At 46.5% G+C, this 21,767-nt stretch overlaps 1 protein-coding gene and 1 pseudogene across 5 annotated transcripts in view; both read left to right on the top strand.

The window, feature by feature from the left end:
• PTPN3 (protein tyrosine phosphatase non-receptor type 3) overlaps positions 1–21,767 on the top strand; it is a 167,423-nt gene that overhangs the window by 90,115 nt on the left and 55,541 nt on the right. For all 5 annotated transcript variants that reach the window (XM_010808232.4, XM_024995600.2, XM_059889024.1 and 2 more), the window contains 7 exons: positions 1,935–2,042; positions 2,119–2,161; positions 4,794–4,872; positions 9,625–9,669; positions 13,075–13,127; positions 17,716–17,836; positions 18,982–19,069. In XM_010808232.4, the coding sequence (XP_010806534.2) occupies positions 1,935–2,042; positions 2,119–2,161; positions 4,794–4,872; positions 9,625–9,669; positions 13,075–13,127; positions 17,716–17,836; positions 18,982–19,069 (537 nt within the window). The remainder of the gene's footprint in view (positions 1–1,934; positions 2,043–2,118; positions 2,162–4,793; positions 4,873–9,624; positions 9,670–13,074; positions 13,128–17,715; positions 17,837–18,981; positions 19,070–21,767) is intronic.
• On the top strand, positions 10,985–11,102 carry LOC112447939 (uncharacterized; annotated as a pseudogene).

The raw sequence follows: 21,767 nt of genomic DNA, 5'->3' as shown, positions 1-21,767 counted from the left end.
GGCTTCCCTGTCCTTCACAATCTCCCAGAGTCTGCTCAAACTCATGTCCATTGAGTCGATGATATGATCCAACCATCTCATCCTCTGTCGCCCCCTTCTTCTGCCCTCAGTCTTTCCCATCATCAGGGTCTTTCCCAACAAGTCAGCTCTTCGCATCAGGTGACCAAAGTACTGGAGCTTCATCTTCAGCATCAGTCCTTCCAATGAATATTCAGGACTGATTTCTTTTAGATTTGACTGGTTTGATCTCCTTGCTGTCCAAGGGACTCTCAAGAGTCTTCTCCAGCACCACAGTTCACGTTAAACATAATATAAAATCATACAACTAATAACCTCAGCAAGGGCAACGGATGGCTCTTGGCATTGTGAATATCTTGTAATTCGGGGAGAGACTATGTCATGATTTGGAGTATGTGGACTAGGTCATCTTTTCCAAACCATCCTGACTCCCCTGGGATGGGAGGTGACCTGGGAAGCGGAGGCAGCGGCAGGAGCCAGGGCCCCGGGGCAGGAAGGGGACGTGTTCAGGACACGGGTGTGTCTTACGTTCCCACGCTGTGCGCCAGATAATGTGACTGTCCTGGAGAAGTGGCTGCAGGAGGGGGTGACAGTTATCTAATTCTCCCCATGCTGGTCATGGTGACCTGTTTTCAGGTACATCATCTGCTCTCAGGCGCTCAAAAAAGCTGCCTTTGCTGGTTCTCTGTGTGGTCTATTTCTGACTCACATTGCCCTTAAGTTAAAGGGTTGGGTTCAAAGGATTCTGGAGAAGTCTGCCTGTTCAAGTAGAATTTGCAGTTCCCACCCCCGCGCCTTTGTGCTGGGCCATCCACTTGCTGCCTTTGCTGAATGCCTGCACCTGGAGAAAAGGCATGGCGCTCAGCTCCTGTCCCCCTTGCAGACCGTGGTCAGGGGCTGCCTTGCCCTGCCCCCCTGTGTCCACTGTGCCCGGAGTGTTCCATGGCACTTGACACACCGAGTCCCGGTCACTGCTTGCACAGCTGGCCTCCCCGGGACGGCAGAAGAGGGACGCGTGTTGTGGCTCTGTCCCCGTTCCCCAGCCCCACGCCTGCTCCCTGAGCAGCGAGTGGAGAAGGTGGCTGAGCCCTGCCCTGGACGTGAAGTGGGCTGAGCGTCTCCACTGGCTTCTCACTTCAGATGGCGCAGAGTAGGGAGGCAGATAATCCTCCAGTGTCCCCTGCCAGATCCCTTTGAGAGTATTTCCAATGGCATTTGAGTATTCTTAGCTGTCTTCCTTCATGCCATTAGAGTTTTCCTCCCTGCATACGCTTGCCTGGCTTCTGAGGAGCCAACACGGACCGATGTGGATTAGCATTTTGCTGTGGATAATCCATGAGCAGGTCACGCAGAATTTACTGTCATCAGGATGTCTTAGTTTTCCAATTCAGACATTATCACTTGAGAATCTCAGCTAAGAGGAAGGAAGAAATCTTAGAAAATTAAATTAATCTCATTCTTCTAAGTCATATTTACCTTAGCCTTATTTTCCATATGTTCAATTGTGCTTCTTGACTTGGAATTTATTAAAGCATTTCTTATTGTAGGGCAGGGCTTACCTGGTGGTGCGGTGGTAAAGAGTCTGCCTGCCAGTGGCAGGAGATGAAAGACACATGGGTTTGATCCCTGGGTGGGGAAGATACCCTGGAGGAGGAAATGGCAACCCACTTCAGTATTCTTGCTGGGAGAATCCCATGGACAGAGGAGCCTGGTGGGCTACAGTTCATAGGTCACAGAGAATCGGGCATGACTGAGCACATGTGCGTACACACACACACACACACACGTATTGTAGGGTACGTGTGTGCATGAAATCTCACCACATGTTTTAATACCTTCTTATCTGCAGTAAAGACTCTAGAGACCAGCTCTTAATTTGTTTTAAAATTTTGTCCACTGGACGTTTTCTTTCCTAGAAACAAGATACCGGTCAAGTTCTCCTGGACATGGCTTACAACTACCTGGGTGTGACTGAGAAGGAGTATTTCGGTTTACAGCATGGTGATGACTCACTGGACTCTCCTGTGAGTACGCTCTCTTGAGGACATGCTGCGCTCCTGCAGGGGTTGGTTTTATATCTTATGTTTTCTTACCCAACAGAGATGGCTTGAAGCAAGCAAACCCATCAGGAAGCAGTTAAAAGGTGGGTGTGAGCTTCCCATTTCGCTTGAACACTAGGTGTTAGCGTATCACGGCCCGTTTCTCTCCTCCAGTTCTCAGCATACCTGAAACATCTGGAACCTGGATTCCAGGTGGCCCAGGAGACGTGAGTAAGCTGGCTTCCTCCTGCCTGACTTCTGAGTTAGCAGAGAAACTTCCAGATCAGCCCCCAAGGCTCCTCGGCAGCTGTGGGCAAGAGAGGGAAAGGTAAAAGAAGGCGGCTAAGAGCAGAGGAACCCACACTTCTTTTTATAGGAAAGAAAGGGGAAGGACGATGACCTTTTTCAGCCCATGTGAGAGCCAGGATGGGAAAGAGACACACACACGCACGCACGCACACACCCGCCCGCCCCAGTCCATTTCAGCAGCACAGTTTTTCAGCCCAGTGTGAGAGCCAGGATGGGAAAAAAATGATACACACACATACATCACACTCTTCCCCCTGCACCCCCCCACCACCAGTCCTTTTCAGCAGCACAGTTCCATTCCCTGGAAGCGGAGGCATGGATAGATAGTGTCACAGATACACACATAAGTATATCCTGTTGCTGTAGGTTACCTTCCAGTTAGGCGGGCTGTCCAGCTACACCTCACCCCACTCTCTGCCTGGCTTTCCAGTCACGCTCTCTGTTCCCTACATGTACTTTTTGCCCCAAACCTAGCTGACACGCAGGACCACATACCCACCTCTGCACCTTCCCTGGGTCTGTTCCCTCTATTAGGAATGCTCTTCCCTCTCACTTCCCTATATCCCAGTCTTGCTATTTCTCTTCAATGTCACTCAGATTCCATTTCCTCTAATAGAAGCCCTGCCTCCCTCTCCCCTCGTGTACATTGATCACTGTCTGCTTTGTGCCTCAGAATACTCTCTCCTTCGCTCTGAGTTATTGGCCTTTATCGTCCTTGCAAAACGGCCAGCTCTTTGCAGTTAGGGTACTTGTCACGCCCCGCGTGGTGCTCTCCATATAGGAGGTGGCCAGTAGATGATCGAGGGGTGAAGGCAGGTGGATCTGTACACACAAATGTGCACACCCATGATGACACGTTCCCCACTGGCCTGGCGCCAGGGCGGGAAGAAGTAGCGATCAGGGGACCTGACTCGGATCCCATGGGTGCCCTCACCTGGAGTCAGGGCCTCAGCCCTCTTTCCTCCTGTGAGTTGTGTCCTTAGCATTCAGAAGTACCAGGGGGAGCTGCAGAGATGCTGTGCAGGCAACTCTGTGCCCCCATTTGAATTCACAGAGGAATGAGCTCACATGTGCATGGACATGTGACAGCAGACAGGTTCCATGCTCAGACTCTAGCATGGCACTGGGCTAAGCTCTGGGAATGAGAGTTGGACCTTGCCCTCAAGGAGCTTACAGCCAACTGTAGGGATGGAGACAAGGGTAGAGGCAGCTCTGGGGTGGCCCTGAGCACGTGATAGGATGCTCTGGGTGCACAGAAGAGGATGAGAAAGGCAAGGAGGCATGCTTGGGACACAGAAGTGAGAAGTTCAGAGCGGGGAGGCAGGGAGGGGAGCCAGTAGGGCGTCCAGACCATTGGGAGGACTTATCCATCCCCTGATGTATAGGTCGTCAGCCTGCACCTAGAGCTACAGAATCACCCACTGGCCCCAGGTACCTGCACAGAGGTACATTCACAGGTACACACACACTGTTAAAGAGTTTGATACAAGCTGGAGATAAAGGCAGAAGTTCTACTGAGATAGGAGGGTGGATCCCCGAAGGAGCTACGGTAGAGGAGCTCAGTGGAGGAGAGCAGGGTAGAAAAGATTTGCGTTTCAGAGAGTAAGAAGGTTCTGGAAAGGATCAGTGACTAGATACTGAGTAATGGACAGGCGAGAAATGGACATGAAGAAGAGCGTGGGATCTTTGAGACAGAATCTGATCATCTGTTACCACATCCAGCAAAAGAAATGGACAAAATCTATTCTTACAAGCAAATGGACTCCTGGCCTTGTTGCATAAAATATCTGAATATGTTAGCTGTGTAATATTTGCTGGTATATGAATCATTTTTAGAATTCACTTTGCATTAAAAGCATGAAATATTTTCCAGGATCAAAATTAATTTTAAAATGTGGGCATGCAGAGTCAAAAGACTCAGTGCAGTTAACCATGGTGTTATCCTCAGCTGTGTGGCCTAAGGCAAAACTCTGAGGGGTGGGTGGCCGGCCAGCCTGGTGGCTACGTTGTATGCTGCAGTCGACAGCACCCTAGCCTATTCATAGTCCTGGCGGTGTTTGCATTCAAGAATGTATCTGAAAATATTTGAAAAGTGTGGAGTCATTATATATGTGAGAGATTTTCTTTGTGAGTTCTGTTTAATCTGCTAAATTAAGGATTTTTAAAATTCCTAATACAGATGATGGAGTGCAGTGTTTGAACACCTCCCTAAGTTAAACATGTTTCGGAAAATAGATTATATCTCATTTTATGCTGATGTTGCAAAAATATTTTTATAGGCTTGGAGATTTCTGAACAGTTAACTAACTCATGCACTCCTTTTGTGAAGCTAGTCCTTTTATTGATGGAAAAAGCTGTGGTCTAGTAAAAAACATGCATTGCCTTTTTTAAAGGGAAAATTTAATTTGTTTTTGAAAAATGTTTTAGGAGGTTTCCCCTGTACCCTGCATTTTCGAGTAAGATTTTTTATACCTGATCCCAACACACTGCAGCAAGAACAAACCAGGTAATAACATTTTTTCTTAAGTTTCCTATTTAGTGTATAAAAATTGAGTAACCACTAAAAATGTACTCTTCAATTTGTCACTGTGGTCAAATCTTTCATTTGGGTGTAACTGCAGCAACAGTCACTTAAGATCCCAGTAAAAACTGGGGGACATGTATTGAAATTTTAATCAGCAAATTAGTTTTCATCTTGAGTCTCTTTCTTCTGATTTGGTGCAGTCCCCAGCATGCTCCTACCAGCACCTTCCCTTCCATCCAGGCTCCTCTTCGAGCTGAGCACGCTTGGTCTCAGAACGCAGGTATTTTCTGCTCCTGCAGGAAAGGAAGTTTGTCAAAGTCCTCTACCGATCAAGTAGTGCAGTGTCTCTGAAGGGCTAGGAGTGAGCTCTTGAGGAGAACCAGAGGTCTCTTAACTGAGAACTTTCTATCAGATCCCCAGTTGGAAGGAGAGGAGGCTGGCCAGCATCTTGCCTCCGCCTCCGCGAATCTGTGAACCAGATAAGGGGAGAGGGCTGCAAGAGTTGTTTACCCCTCCAGGCTTGGCTCAGGTCCTGGCCCTCCTGTTGTGCTGGCACGTGGGTTTTGTGGGTGGGGACCCGTGTTTGGAACCAAAGAATGGGCACAGGAGAGTTGATGCTGTTTAAACCCGGGCTCTGCAAACTCACCTGGCCTCTCCTTCCCCTCCCCCAGGGCATCAGCCAGCCCTTCGGTTATTGAAAGGTTTGTTTTTCTAAGGGAGGGAAACTCTTCCATCCAAAAAAAAGCACTGAATGTTCAGGATTGTTAGATCCTGTCTTGTGCCCATGGTGGCCATGAGACCATCACCAAGGAGGCAACACTAACTTGGACAGAAAGTGCTGTTTCACTTTTTTCCTTTTTTTAAACTAGTAATCACATGACCACATTTTAACTTGTAATGTGTGTAAAGGCCAAATATTATTCTATTACTAGTTTGTCTTCTTCGTACACCTCGTCTCTGTACAATAGAAGGCATTGAAAATTTGACTTGTGTTTACTATCAAGTTAAATTTTAAGCAGATATAAGATGTCCCACATGTCTCACTGGGTAACCACGGGACATACATGTGGTGCCTTGAGTTTTCCCCATAATAGCTCTTCACACAGATGGACTAAGGGAAGGTGTAGGATGCTCAACCCAGCAGAATAGTTCATGCTGGTGGATGCAAAGTGGTGACATGATCTATGAGATTTCCCCAGGCTACCTACCACCAAATACCAAGTTTTTTAAGTTTTGTTTTAAAATGTCATGATGGATTATGTGTGTGTGTGTTTTTAACCAGTGGGAATTTTTTTTTATCACAACCCCACATATATATTTTGCTTTGTAATATATTACACAGATATATGTAAATTACTGAAGCAGACATTTCTTGAAACAGTAGTAAGTGCAAAGCACCCTTAAGCTTTCTCTTTTCTTCGCTTAAAATGCCAGTTGTGGCTCATTAAGTTGATTTTACTATCCACTGAAGGGTTCCCATCCCAAGTGTGAACCACGCTTCCTCTGTTAGCGGGTTGAGATGCTGGTGCCCCAGGGTTGTGGCTGCCAGGGTACCTGAGTGAAGGGATCACTCCTGCCAACTTAGCCCAGGCGCCCCTCTCCAGGGCCCCCCTCGGGCGTCAGACCCCACATCCATACCCACCAGGAAAGCCTCTGCCTGCTGAGCCTCCTGAGGAGATGTAGGGAGTTGAGGACTGAGAGAAGATTCAGAAATGAAGACTGCCTTCAGATCTGCAAAGGGTTGTCATAGGAAAGGGGGAATTAGATGTGCTTGGTGGTAGAATTATAGCCAGTGAGTGGAAGCTACAGAAAGGCGGATTTTGGCTCAAGACAAGTAATAGACTAAATTTTGTTCTTACCTAAGTCCCAGGTAAAATTCGGTTTGTCCGTGTCCCTCCTAAGAGTCACCGGTTGCAGACGGACACCCAGCCCCACCACCCCCCCTCCCATCTTAAGATGGGTGGTCGCCCCAGTGTGGAGAAGATTACAGCTGTCAGTCCCTGGGATGTGGGCACCACTTTGCTCCTAACACAGCAGGAGCCATGCTAGCAGCTGCCCCTGTGCCTCCTAAGAGCTGGGAAAACAGCCAGGACTGCCAGATCTTCTTCTTAGTCTGGGCCAGGTTTCCACCATTAATTTTTTTTTAAAATGGTCTTTTGTCTTGTTTTTACTTAAAGGAAGAATTTTTCCTGTGTTCCTGACCCATAGTATTTCTCTCTTTTTTTTTTAATTGAGGTATAATTGATGTACATATTATACACAGTATCTTTTTTAAGCCCCAGCTCTATAGCTTATCCAAAAGGAAGTTCCCCTTTAAAGAAATTTTGATTTCAAGGGTCAAAGAAGGAATACAGAGGTGGTGTGTGTTGTCTCCTGTTTGTTTACCAAGGATCTAGGCAGGGAGGCCTTCATTGCTTTTTTCTGAAGTTGAGGTCACGGATGGGGCAGACTCCAGCAGTGAGCTTTTACATTTCTGAAGTCAGACACACGGAGCGTCTCTTCTAAATGACTTCCTTTATCCTAATCACTGTATCTTTGATTGTGAGCCTCCACAACGGCTGTTCCTGATAAATTTAGACTATTCTATATAGACTTTCATCTACTGGCAGTCTCAGAATCAGGCTCCTTTAAGATTCTTAGGGAGATCCAAGATTCCTAGGGACTTGGGCATCATTCCACTATTCCTGTCTTTTTGTGTGATATCCTGGGGTTGACTCAGAGACATTGCTGAATATACAACAAGGTAGCATGTGGTGAACGGGGGTCTGCAGGTTCCTGTTCTCCTTTACACCCTGAGGAAGACCTGCCACCTAGCAGGACTCAGCAGTGAAAATCCAGATTTACCACTGGATTACCTGTGATTCTCTCCCTCCTCTTTTTTCTCTCAGCAGCGTTATAGGAGGAGAGAACACTTAATTCCACTTGAATATCAGCTTGAATAAACATAGGAACAAAGTAGAAAGGACCCGTTGTGTTCCCCTAGGTGGCAGAGCTAGAGTTTCCGATATGGAATAAGCGTGAATCAGCGTGTGTATGTCACACCATCCCTCAGTGTTCTGGCGCTGAATGCATTAAGAGTAATTGACAAGTCTTATAATCAAAGTAATATCAGGAGATTGATCCTAAGGTTTTTAGTCATTAGACACATAAGAAATTTGTAATAGAGCCAGATTTTTTTTTTTCATAACACGAGTGTCCAGGTTGAAATAAGACATCACTGACCCCACGTCACCCATCTGAACATCCGTGTCCTCATCAGTAAAAAATGGAGGTAGTGGTACCCACTTCAGAGTCCTTCAGTTCAGTTCAGTTGCTCAGTCGTGTTCGACTCTGCAACCCCATGGACGGCAGCATGCCAGGCCTCCCTGTCCATCACCAACTCCTGGAATTTACCCAAACTCATGTCCATTGAGTCAGTGATGCTATCCAACCATCTCATCCTCTGTCGTCCCCTTCTCCTCCTGCCTTTAATCTTTCCCAGCATCAGGGTCTTTTCCAATGAGTCAGCTCTTCACATCAGGTGGCCAAAGTATTGGAGTTTCAGCTTCAGCATCAGTCCTTCCAATGAACACTCAGGACTGATCGCCTTTAGGAAGGACTGGTTGGATCTCCTTGCAGTCCAAGGAGGTTGAAATGAATCCGTAAGTTGTGAAATACCACACACAGCCCAGAACTGTGCAAATACAAGGTTGTAACACCATGTGAAACATTCACATCTCAAAACACTGGCGCCTTGACCTTTAAACATCGAAATTAGGACTATTGAGACTGATTTGTTTAAACTGCCAAAATTCTCTCTCTCTCTCCTGCCCCCTGAACACTTCTACTGCCTCTGTATTAGATTTCAAGAAGTTTCCCTTTTGTCACCTTGGCCAGACACTGGAATCTGTATCCCAAGTGAATCCAGGCTTTAAAAAAGAGTGGGGACAGCGGCCAAGTGTCACATGTGTGCCGTGTCCCTAAATATAACGCGCTCCAGGGCTCTTCCTGGCCTGCACGGCATTGTCGATGCCCTCCACTCCCTGGATGGAGGCGCCTGTGACTTACCAAGAGCTTACCAGGTTCTGTCCACAGATCAAGTCCCAGGTTTCAAAGCAGCAGTGCTGGGAGCTCACAGACATGCGCAGAATTCAGCCTGGAGGCCTGGCAGCCTGGAGTCGGCTGATGTCTGTGCTTTTGCTCAGGCACCAACAGTTCCTGGGACACAGGAAAAAGCCCAGCTGGGTGTTTGCACTCCAGCCAAGGAGGTGTCTGCATAGACCCTCCTCCTCTCGGTAACTTCACACAGCGGAACGTGGGTGTGCAAATGCTGTGTGCAGAACGGCAGCCCCTTGGTGTGTGGGGCTGCCTGTGGGTACTGGTGCTCTCAGATACCCCAGGTTTGACTGGGAAGGTCCAGGGCGGGGGCGCCCACTGGCAGCGGCACCAGCCAGTCATTGGTGGGCTCCTCTTACTCTGTCCATCCCTAAGACAGCATTTGCATGCGGGGCTGGCAAGAGGCTGGCTGGAAATCACCCCCTGGCCCATTGAGACTAAGGCAGCCACATGAACCACTGTGATGGAAACAGGCAGCTTTGCAATGTACGGGAACAGCATCTGATACTTGAAACAAAAATATGTTTTTTTGTGTTTTGTTTTTCAAATGTGTAGGTCTTGTCCTTCACTCATCTGTCATTTTTTTTTTGCATGTTTTCCCTTGTGTATTATGAATTAATGAGATCAATTATTTCATAGGCATTTGTATTTCTTACAACTGAAGATGGATATTTGTGAAGGAAGGTAATGAGAATTTTTCATCTTCTTTTTCCATCAGTTGCCCTAGACTACTGAAATTCCTGGTTTTAATCTAATGAGCGTGCATTTCTGGTAACAATATTAAATGTAAACAGCAATCGGATGTTGAAAGCAGCATCCTGCTTGAGACATCTGTTTCTGGCTAGGTCTGGACTTAGGAAGCTGAGAACCGATAAACCTCATTTTGTTTGTTTCAGTTTTATTACAGAAGGCAGTTATCTTTCTGGTAAAGACCTGAGAAACTGTAGAGAGAGGGAGGGAGAGACCCTGAACATGAAATGAGCTTCATCCAGGAAGGCACATCAGGCCCAATTAGGTCCCCTCCGAGCCCCTTAGTACCCAGAAGTGACTCTTTTTCTCTCTGGGAAGCTTTGCTGGAAGACTGGAGCTTCAGCCATGCTTCAGCAGTTCTTGCGTATGAGGACCGTCTCCATGGCTGCAGAGTATCTGAGCAGCTCAGGAAGGGGAGGGGGACTCCAAGTCAGTGGTCCCTGAGCCGCCACCTCCAGCATTCAGAGTTTTTCTTGACTTACCAGAGACACTGCAGCAGGTAAACGGGTGGGAACAGCCGTGTTTTGCTCCTGTCCTTCCCACTTCCTCTTTCCTTCTACTGAGGAGGGTCTTCGGAAGCCCCCTCTGGGCTGCCAAGTGGGAGCTTGTGGTCTCACTGGAGAAACGAGACAGGAGCCCGTGAAGCAGCTGGGACCAGTATGCGGAGTGGAGAGCACAGCCGCTGTAGGTGTTAGGAAAAGATGCCGCCGGTGTGGGCTTTGTGAAGTGTGGACCGCTGTGACGAGCTGGGGCTTGGGGGCTGGTGGAGATGTGAGGAGTCAGATCTCCTGGGGCAGAGAGGACAGCACCCCATGCCCCACAGTCCTAGTTGGAGACCACATGCGGGGGGCTTAAGAGAGAAGAGAGAGGGCGAGCTCTTCCTATCACACGTAGGTGTGCGTCCTGGATCCAGCAGGCAGAGCAGCGCTGTCACGGGTGTTTAAGCAGGAGGGATCTGGCAGGAGCAGCGTCTACAGGGAAGGCTGGAAGAGGCTGAGGAGCTTCCGTCTAGGTGGGAGGGAAGGTGCAGCTCTTGAGAGAGCTGTTAAAAGGCATCCAGGCCAGAGAATAGGGGGCAAGGAGTGTGGGGCAGGAGGGACGGTTAGAAGCAAGAGATCCCTCAAAGAAAGGATCGCCAGAACTTGATGGCCTAGGGGCCCTAGACCGGTTCTGTAATTTGGCTCATCCTCCCATTTGAGGGAGGAACAAGTCCCTTCTGTAGCACAATAAATAGGACACGAGGAGATAAATCACTTCTCGGCCTCTTGGCTAAGATCAAGCGTAGTGTCTGTTCTTACCAGTTTAATAAATCTCACTGGGCAGTGAGGACACCGCCCTACCCGCACAGTCCCAGTTGGAGACCCCCTGCTTATGAGAGAACACAGGGAGAGAGAGAGGACCCCTCCTGTAACCTGGTGCCCACCCTTGCCTGCGGCAGCCTCGTGTTTCAGGGGACCTCTCAGCTGAAATGGTCACCCCTGCCCTGGGTCCAGGCTGCCCTCTGTGGCAGCAGACACGGTTGTCTCTCTTGTGTGCACACCGCCGTGTTTTCCCCACACGTTTTGTGAGCACCTGTTACAAGACAGGCACTGACTGTGTGGTCAGATGGGGCTGGGCCCCCCACCCCTACGCTCAGGAGCTTCCAGTCTGGCTCTCCAAGTGTTGGAAGTTGGATATCTGCATTTTCAATGGGAGAAACCTATTGAGGGCCACGTCCTGGCTTAGACCCCCGGCACCTTGTGAGGCCTGCAGGCGGCCCCCATCTCGGGGGCGAGGGGTGTGGGGTCAGGGTGGCATCTGGCCCTTAGGAACCGTGGATCTCTTGACAGAGTCGGTGGAGCTGGTTAGCGTTTCTCCTGGGCTCAGAAGGGTTTGTTCATCCTCTCCTTCCTGCTGAAATAGGCGATCTTGTCTGACAGATGGAGACCCTGAAACTTACTGAGAAAGAGAGGAATCTGTCGAAGAACATGGTGTTCTTTAGTTTGTTATAATTTACGCCATCCTTTGGAAATGTTCTTTCTGACTTACTCATAGGGTTGTTCCTAAGCTGTTCCCCAAATCCCATTCACAGGCTCTTCCTGTAGCAAGGACACCAGCTTTGACTTCACTGAAGCCCATCTTGGTGGGAGAGTGAATGCTGACCTTTGCTCTCCCCATGGGCTGAGTCTCCAGATGGTTGAATAGATAGCAAGTATCCCTAGATGTATCTGCATTTAGAAGTTCTAGCAGGAATGCATGGTTACTTGAAAGATGGTGGCCCCCTCAGGGCTACCTCCATATTCATATTCTGCTTCAGGACCAGCGCACAGCACAGCAGGCCAGGAGGGGAACCCTGGTGAGCCAGCCAGATTAGTCAGAGAGGTGGGGGTGACTCATATCTTGGGAACTTCACGGGCTGCCATGGAAACTGCACGTTTTCTCCACTTCCCACGGGGTTGCTGGGCGGAATGCTTTTAAACTCTGTGTCCCCCCCACCCACCCAACCCTACAAGCCCTCACCCTTGCTGCCATTCATGTGTTGCTCTACCTGGCAGTGATCCCTGGCCCAGATCTGCTGAATGAGCTCCTAGGCAGACTGAAATCCGAGGTTGAATGGAGAGAAGGGAGCCACCAGATGGTTCGGAATATGTCAGAGACAGAGACAGAGTTTTTGACCCAGACGGTGTTTGGGAGGGCACGGAGCTCAGGAGGAAGGAAGGAAGACACGTCCAGCTTGGGTTTGTGGATTTCTGATGGACGTAGGAAGACTGAAGTGCGGCTGACCATTGCCTCTAGGTGGGGAGTTTCAGGAGGGTGAACAGATTTAGGAGTCTTAAATCATAGTAACTAATCAAATAATTGAAAACTCACAGGAGTTTTAAAATTCAGAATACGTTTCTGTTTTTCCCTTCGGAAAGGATGTGACCCCTTTTGGAAAGCAGGTAATGAGAGTTAACAGAACTCAGGAATTCAGTTAGTCCTAGGAGAGGTCTCATGTCTTTACCAGAAAGAGACAAAGGCTGCCTGCCCATTGACCTAAGAGTACTCTTTTCGTCTTAGTGATGTGAACCTGACCTTTCTTGACCAGCCAAACCCTGGCCAACATCAGACCTTTAGCCTCATGGTATTTGTATTAATAATGAATGATTTTAAACATGGGAAAATTCTCTCTTAATTTCAAAAACTCTTCAGTGTGTTACATTTATCTTTACTGTTTGAGGATCCTGAAATTCTTTGTTATCATTCGTGATGTTTTTAAATGATTAATCCAAGAAAAAGGCACGTGCTACCCATGATCAGTTGCTGTTTCGGGCTGTGGTGGGTTCTGGTAACTCTCCTAATGTGTTTTTCTCCTGACAGGTTAACCTGCCCTCTTAACTCAGCGGTGGTTCTAGCATCCTATGCAGTACAATGTAAGTCACAAACGAGTGTTTCATGGATGGACAGCTTGCTCTGACCAGTATATTATGAAACTCTCTGGCCTCTCCTCTTTGACCGAGTCGCTTCCTCCCTTCCCCAGGAATCCTGTTGGGCAGCATCTCTGGCTGTCCGGATGGTCCCAGTCTTCTTCCTCACTTACACTGTCCTGTGGTTCAGGGATGTTTGGTTGGGGAAAATGAGGTTTTCTCCCAGGGGAGCCGAGAAGACAGGAGAATCCTATCCCACATTACATTTTCCAGTGGCTTCAGTCAGTTTCCAAAGGCTTCAGTCACAATCAGATTTGACTCTGTAACAAATCCCAGTGGGGCAAATGCTGCCACCAGTCACTTCGTATAGATGTGGAAACTAAGACCCAGATAGGTTCAGAAATTGCTGGAGGTCACTCCCAGCACTTGCTGGGTACTGCTCAGAAACACTGCTGGGATCTTAGGAATTTTATTTTTAGTTTCAGTAGAGTGATGGGTGATAAGCCTGGAGCAGCACAGTAGAATAGAAATATAATGGGAACTGCACATGTAGTTTTAAGCTTTCTGGTAGCCATATTAAAGTAAAATAAAATGGATCATATTAATGTACTTAGCTCAGTAGATTCAGAATATTATTTTAATATGTATTCCATGTAAAAACAGTAAAGGTATTTTCCTTTTTTTTTCACAGTAGGTCTTTGAAACCATTCCAGGTTTTACAGTCCCAGCACATCTCAGTTTGTACCAGCCACATGTCAAGTGCTTGCTAGCCACATGTGGTTAGTGGCTGCCATGTGGGATGGAAAGTCCAGGTGGAATTTTCCATCAAGGCCTGTTTAAGCTGAAGGAAGAATCCTCTTATTCAGTCATCTCCCCACATAGCCTGCATCTCCTTCTCCCCAGTGGGAGACATGGAAGAGGTGGCACGGGGGTGAGCCTGGGTGGATGAAAGATCCCCTCTGCCTTCAGTACCGCTGAAACAGACCTGGCCTTGTCCCGTCCATGTGGGAAATGACACCAGCCAACCTGTGTTCTTAGTGGTCACTAGACCCAGTGGGCTCCATCTCTGCCAGGCTGGTCTGCTGAGGAGAGGTTTTTTCCCATATCTCAGAGTGAATTTGGTACCCAGAGCTAGAGCTTCAGGTTTGAAGGGCAGGAGCACTAGGAAGGACTTAGCTTTGTATGCAAACTCCATTTAACCCTGGCCCTCCATCTGCTTCTAATGTAGTGTTACCTTGCTGAGTCTCAGTTTTCTCACCTGTAAGATGGAGGTGATGATGGTGATTAGGACAACTTGGAATAGGCCTATTCAGTTCATGTATCACCTGGGAAGGTGATAACTAGAAACTCTAGAGTTGGACCATCGCTGTTAACTGAGTCAGTGAAAGCACAGGCTGAAGCCACACTACCTGGGCCTCGGGTCTTCCACTTACACCTACCTGACTTTGAGCCTCTTTGGGTCTCAGCTTTATCTGTCGGATAGGGATGATAACAGTATCTAATTATAGGGTCATAGCAAAAATGAAATAGACGTAAAACTGTTAAAATAGTGCCTGGCTGATGGCAAATATTACAATGTTTAACTTGTACTATACTTTATTTTCTGCCCAGCAGAAAACTGTCTAAGGAACAGCCTATTGCGGACTTCCCTGGTAGTCCTTTGGTTAAGACTTTTGCCTTCCCATGGAGAAGTTGTGGGTTTGATCCCTGGTCGAGAAGCTAAGATCCCATATGCCCCATGGCCAAAAACCCAGAACATAACAGAAGCAGTATTGTAACAGCTTCGATAAGGACTTTAAAAAATAGCCCACATCAAAAAAAAATCTTAAAAGGGAACAGCCTATTGTAAACAAGCTATTTGTTGTTGTTGTTTAGTTGCTGAGTCATGTCTGACTGCGACCTCGTGGACTGCAGCAGGCCAAGCTCCTCTGCCCTTCACTGTCTCCTAGAGTTTGCTCACGCTCACGTCCATTGAATTGGTGATGCTGTCCAACCGCCGCATACTCTTGTCACCCCCCTTCTCTTTCTGCCTTTCATCTTTGCCAGCATCAGGGTCTTTTTCCAGTGGCCAAATTTAGAATCCCAAATAAAATTCCTAAGTTTCAGCAGTCAGGTTTTCTTCTACAAAGAACCAATAGAGTAGGGACTAAAGAAAGTTATGAGCACTTAAAAAGTCTAAACTAGCTGCAATGCAAATTTGAGCATGACTGTCATGCTAATAATATCATAAGTTGTCAGATGAGCAGTTTTAAGTAGAGGTTTCTTATTCCTCCACCCTCAAGTGTATATACCTACATACATTTTCTTACGCTTCTGTGCATATATTTCTGTAAGGTTAATTCTTAGATATGAAATTGCTTGATCAAAGAGCAAGCCTAAATTTTATCTGATACACTTTGCCGGATTGTCCCAGAGAGACATCTGACATGAAGATAAGCCTACCAGTGGTCAGCGATGCCAACCAAAAGCACATGTTCTGACCAGATAAAAAGTAAAGTGATCTGTGGATAAAGAATCTGAAAGGACTTGATGGTGAAAAATTGCTGGGGGCCTGCCAAGAATCTGTGAGGGTCAGAGAACAAAGTTTTTGAAAATCACATATCTGTTCTATAATGGTCTCCGAGCCTCTGCTGTGTGTGGGTTCTGCACTATCCCCAAGTTGCACAGAGAGAGCATGACTGCTCTCTGCAAGGGGTCTGCAGCCGGTGGGAGACAGAGATGGAGCAGCTGATGCTGGCAGTGAGGATGCACACGGGGGAGGCGCTCGCTCTGTCCTCCTTGGCGGGGGGAATAGAAGGTACAGGGGGGCGTAGTGTGGGAAAGCTTCCTTGTGACGGCCCCTAAGAAGAGCCTCCAAGATCAAGTCGGACTATGATGAATAGCAAGTCAAGGGCTTTCCCAACAGGAAAGCTTGACACGCCATACATTTGAGTACCTGAGACACCTTCTGTCCCGCAGAATACAAAATATCAGCCAGAAGAATGCATGGGACTTAACACACAAGATATTTCCCACATAAGCGCTTATTTCCTTTTCTTTTTGCTCTAGTTAGCTTTCTAATGTGTTGCTTCCCCACAAATAGAAAAGTGTGTTGCTCTGGAGTTTCGGGCATGTGGTACAGTAAGTAGATAAAGAGGATGGACTGTGGTCAGCATCTAGGCTCCAAGTTACCAGCCTGGGCAGCAGTGGGCAGGTTCCTTCCTTGAGTCTCAGTTCCTTTGTCTGTTTAATGGGGATAAAAGCAATGCCTGTCACTAGGTTATCAAGAGCGTCTAGTGAGGTGATGTCATTGGTCATTAAATTCACTGTGGAAACTGCCCTGTGCTTTGCAGAGGGTTTCCAAAGACTGGTTTAACTTTGTTTCCCCCTAGTGGTTAGCACAGGGCATTGCAGAGTAGCCAACTAAGATTTCAAGGGTCTGTGAGGGTCAAAGAATGAAGGTGTTGAAAATACGTATTTTTATATAATGGCCTTTGACTCTCACAGAACCCCCTAGAGGGAGTTCTTTGGTTTTATATTAAGTACAGATATTTGTCAGTGACCTGACTAAAGAGAGAAACTTGCTTTGTGTTTGCAGAAAGGCACAGGGGTTAGGACTATTCGTTAACATGATGGATGACCAAGTCAAGCTCTAAGATCTTCATGAGCTGATGTAACATGCAGCATTCAATTTAATAGGACTCTGCCTTGAGTTGTTCGACCTCAGGAAAGCCATTTGCAGTGTTTGGCTTCCCTCTGGGGACATGACCACTGTCATCTGCAAATGGCCAGCAGCAGCTCATAGGCCTGGCAGGCAGGCTGGTGGAATGGTGGGAACTCTAGCTGGGTTCTGGCCTTGACTGCTGAAAAATGGCTCTGTGATGGGGGTAGGTCCTCTTTTGTCTCTGGACCTCAGATTTCTTTTCCTTCAAGACTCAGAATTCGGATGAGCTGATTCTAAGGCTTCCTCAAGCGTTCTTCATTGGGGACCCTGCCTAAGGGCATCTAAATTACTTCCTGTAAATGCACTGTCATATACTTCACCATGAAAAGACTCACCTGTAGGCCACACTTGTGCTTACATAGTACAGCCCTGGCACTCCTGGCCACAGCTTAGCCACATTTAGCTGGCCTTCCTGGCCTGTGGTCCACCCATGACCGAGTCTGCCCTTTTCCCCTTGCAAAGCTGAACTTCGCAGTAGCCTCTGTGCAGGTCAGTTCCAAGCACCCAAGTACCTACTGTGTGCCATGCCTCGGTGCAAGGCTCAAGAGATGAATGTGAGCCACTCCCAGCCCTCAAGGCACAGTGAAAGGAGAACACAGATCCCTTCATCACAGCCCGGGTCTCAAAGAGCAGTCCTTCTGTGTGACGGCAGTCGAGGGTGAGCCAGACCACGTGAACGTAAAGGAAACACCCTTGCATCTGACTTTGCAAATTGGGGATGAAATTCACTTAAGCAACCACCTCGCTCATCTCCTTTCCTTCTGGGATGGGAGACATTGATATTAATAGCAGAGAGTATTTCCGATGAATTTTTTTTCTTGTGATGTTGTAGGTGCTTATAAATACAGACCACACTGAAAAGGTGCTCTTCCCCTCATTTTGTCTTGATAGCTCATTTTGGAGACTACGATTCTTCCGTTCATCTTCCGGGCTATCTCTCTGATAGTCAGTTCATACCGGATCAGAACGAGGACTTCTTAGCGAAGGTGGAGTCTCTACATGAGCAGCACAGGTGAGGAGGGGCAGGTGACCTACTTTAGGTACTCAGGTCGGTGCTGTCAGACCTCGCATACCCTTGGGTTTGATGTCGTCTTCTCTGGCTTTTGCTTGTGGATGCTCTTTCAAGAGGTGGGAGGTTTGTGAACCTTGAGCTCTTATGGTGACAGATATATTTGGCATAACTACCATTTCTGTAAAGTAGGAAATCCTATGCGAATTCTGGATGACTTGCTGTGTTCTCTTTCAGGATGTCATTGACATCTATTAATTCCTGAACGAGATGCCCATTGTAAATTTGGCTGCCCCACACGCTGACTCTACCAAACAAACTTTTGAATGGTTTCCTACATTTAATGAAATGGACCGTTCCCTTAAGTGGTGTTGAATAGACAGGCAGGCAGGTGGACCCATGTGCCGTAGGCTGGGTAAATCCCAGCCCTGGTTCAGTTGGTGAATCTGCCTTCCTTCCAGAGGGGAGCACCAGCCGTCTGTAGCTGCCTCGGGCCAAGCCTCCATTCCAGCAAAGTCACCCTACTCTGGCCTCCTCTTCCCTTGCCTCCTTTCTCTTCAAGCTGCAGTGGCTCCATTCAGTCCGGGTCAAATAAGGGCCACTCTGACCCAGAAGGCCAGGTTTCAAGGGGCCTCACATTCTCAGGAAGGCCTTAAAAAACAAAGGCCTAAGCAACCAGTGTCCCTTCAAAGAGGCACTGCCAATCCTCTCCCAGAATCGCTGCCCATGCAGGAGCCAGCATCCTAAAATAGTACAGTGACGTTTGGAAGTTTGAGGCTGCTGCTAAAAGGATAGATAAAGGCCGAAAGACCTAAAGAGCATGTGCTCCTTTAGCAACTTGGAAAAAGTGGGGTGGGGATTGCAGAAGGTGACAGTCTTTGTCTCTGGATGTTGAGAACCCACTAAATGAGAGGTGTTATTTAATATAGGAACATGAGGGCTAAATGAAGTCATATTCAGTGGACAAGAAAAAAAAAACAACTTGGTTTAGTAGCTTTGGGGGTTTAGTTGTTTAAGATTAACAGTGTAAGGCATTTAATCACCTTATAGTAATGATACCAATTTTTTTAGATTTTTATTAGCTTTAAAATTTGGGGTTAATGTTCAGTTTGTTGGATAAACACTGTGTATTCCCTCTGCCTCTGTAGTGGGCTAAAGCAATCGGAAGCAGAATCTTGCTTTATCAACATAGCTCGGACTCTCGACTTCTATGGAGTGGAGCTGCACAGTGGTAGGGTAGGTACCTTTGGCATGTTGTAATTCAAAACTTTTTTCAATTTTAATTTCTGAACATCTGAAAGCTGCTTTGAAACTTTTCCAGTTTCAAATTAAAAAGATCTTTTTTTTAAGGTATCTGAAAAGTTTATAAAATAATATTAAGTTTTGCTGGTTATTTATCCACTATCCACTTGTTTTTTTCATCTTTTCCTTTGTACGTGAAGACTTTTTACTCTTGGAGGGTGATGTGGGCTAGAAACAAGTAATTTTTATAAGACCATCTCATGGTTAAAGAGGTGAAAAATGTATAGATTTCCATTTTCCAAGTGGCTCTTTAATGAGCCAAGGTTTCTACTGTTTAATCTTAGTGCTGTTCAAGTTACAGCCTATTATGTACTCAAATATGATAATTTTTATTATGATGATCAGTTCAGTTCAGTCGTGTCTGACTCTTTGTGACTGCATGGAGTGCAGCACACCAGGCCTCCCTGTCCGTCACCAACTCCTGGAGTTTACTCAAACCCATGTCCATTGAGTCCGTGATGCCATCCAACCATCTCATCCTCTGTCATCCCCTTCTCCTCCTGCCCTCAATCTTTCCCAGCATCAGATCTTTTCAAATGAATCAGTTCTTTGCATCAGGTGGCGAAAGTATTGGAGTTTCAGCTTCAGCATCAGTCCTTCCAATGAATGTTTTGGACTGATCTCCTTTAGGATGGACTGGTTGGATCTCCTTGCAGTCCAAGGGACTCTCAAGAGTCTTCTCCAATACCACAGTTCAAAAGCATCAATTCTTTGGCACTCAGCTTTCTTTATAGTCCAACTCTCATATCCATACATGACCACTGAAAAAACCATAGCCTTGACTAGATGGACCTTTGTTGGCAAAGTAATGTCTCTGCTTTTTAACATGCTGTCTAGGTTGGTCATAGTTTTTCTTCCAAGGAGCAAGTGTCTTTTAATTTCTTGGCTGCAGTCACCATCTGCAGTGATTTGGGAGCCCAAGAAAATAGTCTGTCACTGTTTCCACTGTTTCCCCATCTATTTGCCATGGAGTGATGGGACCAGATGCCATGATCTTAGATTTTTGAATGTTGAATTTTAAGCCAGATTTTTCACTCTCCTCTTTCACTTTCATCAAAAGGCTCTTTAATTCTTCTTCACTTTCTGCCATAAGTGTGGTGTCATCTGCATATCTGAGGTTATTGATATTTCTCGGCAGTCTTGATTCCAGTTTGTGCTTCATCCCACCTGGCATTTTGCATGATGTACTCTGCATATAATAAGTTAAATAAGCAGGGTGACAGTATACAGCCTTGACATGCTCCTTTCCCAATTTGGAGCCAGTCTGTTGTTCCATGTCCAGTTTTAACTGTTGGTTCTTGACCTGCATACAGATTTCTCAGGAGACAGGTAAGGTAGTCTGGTATACCCATCTCTTTCAGAATTTTCCATTTGTCATGATCTACACAGTCAAAGGCTTTGGCATAATCAATAAAGCAGAAGTAGATGTTTTTCTGGAGCTCTCTTGCTTTTACTATGATCCAGCAGGTGTTGGCAATTTGATCTCTGATTCCTCTGCCTTTTCTAAACCCAGTTTGAACATCTGGAAGTTCGTGGTTCACATACTGTTGAAGCCTGGCTTGGAGAATTTTGAGCATTACTTTACTAGCGTGTGAGATGAGTGCAGTCATTCAGTAGTTTGAGCATTCTTTGGGATTGGAATGAAAACTGACCTTTTCCAGTCATATGGCTACTGCTGAGTTTTCCAAATTTGCTGGCATTATTGAGTGCAGCATTTTAACAGCATCATCTTTTAGGATTTGAAATAGCTCAACTGGAATTCCATCACCTCAACTAACTTTGTTCATAGTGATGCTTCCTAAGGCCTGCTTGACTTGGCATTCCAGGATGTCTGGCTCTAGGTGAGTGATCACACCATCGTGGTTATCTGGGTCATAAAAATATTTTTTGTATTGTTCTTCTGTGTATTCGTGCCACCTCTTCTTAATATCTTCTGTTTCTGTTAGGTTCATACCATTTCTGTCCTTAATTGTACCCATCTTTGCATGAAATGTTCCCTTGGTATCTCTAATTCTCTTGAAGAGATCTCTGGTCTTTCCCATTCTATTTTTTTCTCTGTTTCTTTGCATTGATCACTGAGGAAGATTTTCTTATCTCTCCTTGCTGTTCTTTGGAACTCTGCATGCAAATGGGTATATCTTTCCTTTTCTCCTTTGCCTTTAGCTTCTCTTCTTTTCTCAGCTATTTGTAAGGCCTCCTCAGACAATGATTTTGCCTTTTTGCATTTCTTTTTTGGGGGGATGGTCTTGATCCCTGCCTCCTGTACAATGTCACAAACCTCCTCTACAGTTCTTCAGGCATTCTGACTATCAGATCTAATACCTTGAATCTGTTGCTCACTTCCACTGTATAGTTGTAAGGGATTTGATTTAGGTCATACCTGAATGGTCTAGTGGTTTTCTCTACTTTCTTCAATTTAAGTCTGAATTTGGCAATAAGGAGTTCATGATCTGAGCCACAGTCATCTCCTGGTCTTGTTTTTGCTAACTGTATAGAGCTTCTCCATCTTCAGCTGCAAAGAATATAATCAATCTGATTTCGATATTTACGATCCGGTGATGTCCATGTGTAGAGTCTTCTCTTGTGTTGTTGGAAGAGGGTGTTTGCTGTGACCAGTGCATTCTCTTAGCAA

The sequence above is a fragment of the Bos taurus genome, chromosome 8 (assembly GCF_002263795.3).
Source record: "Bos taurus isolate L1 Dominette 01449 registration number 42190680 breed Hereford chromosome 8, ARS-UCD2.0, whole genome shotgun sequence".
In the NCBI taxonomy this organism is placed as follows: domain Eukaryota; kingdom Metazoa; phylum Chordata; class Mammalia; order Artiodactyla; family Bovidae; genus Bos; species Bos taurus.
This window is presented reverse-complemented; position numbering and strand designations above follow the sequence as displayed.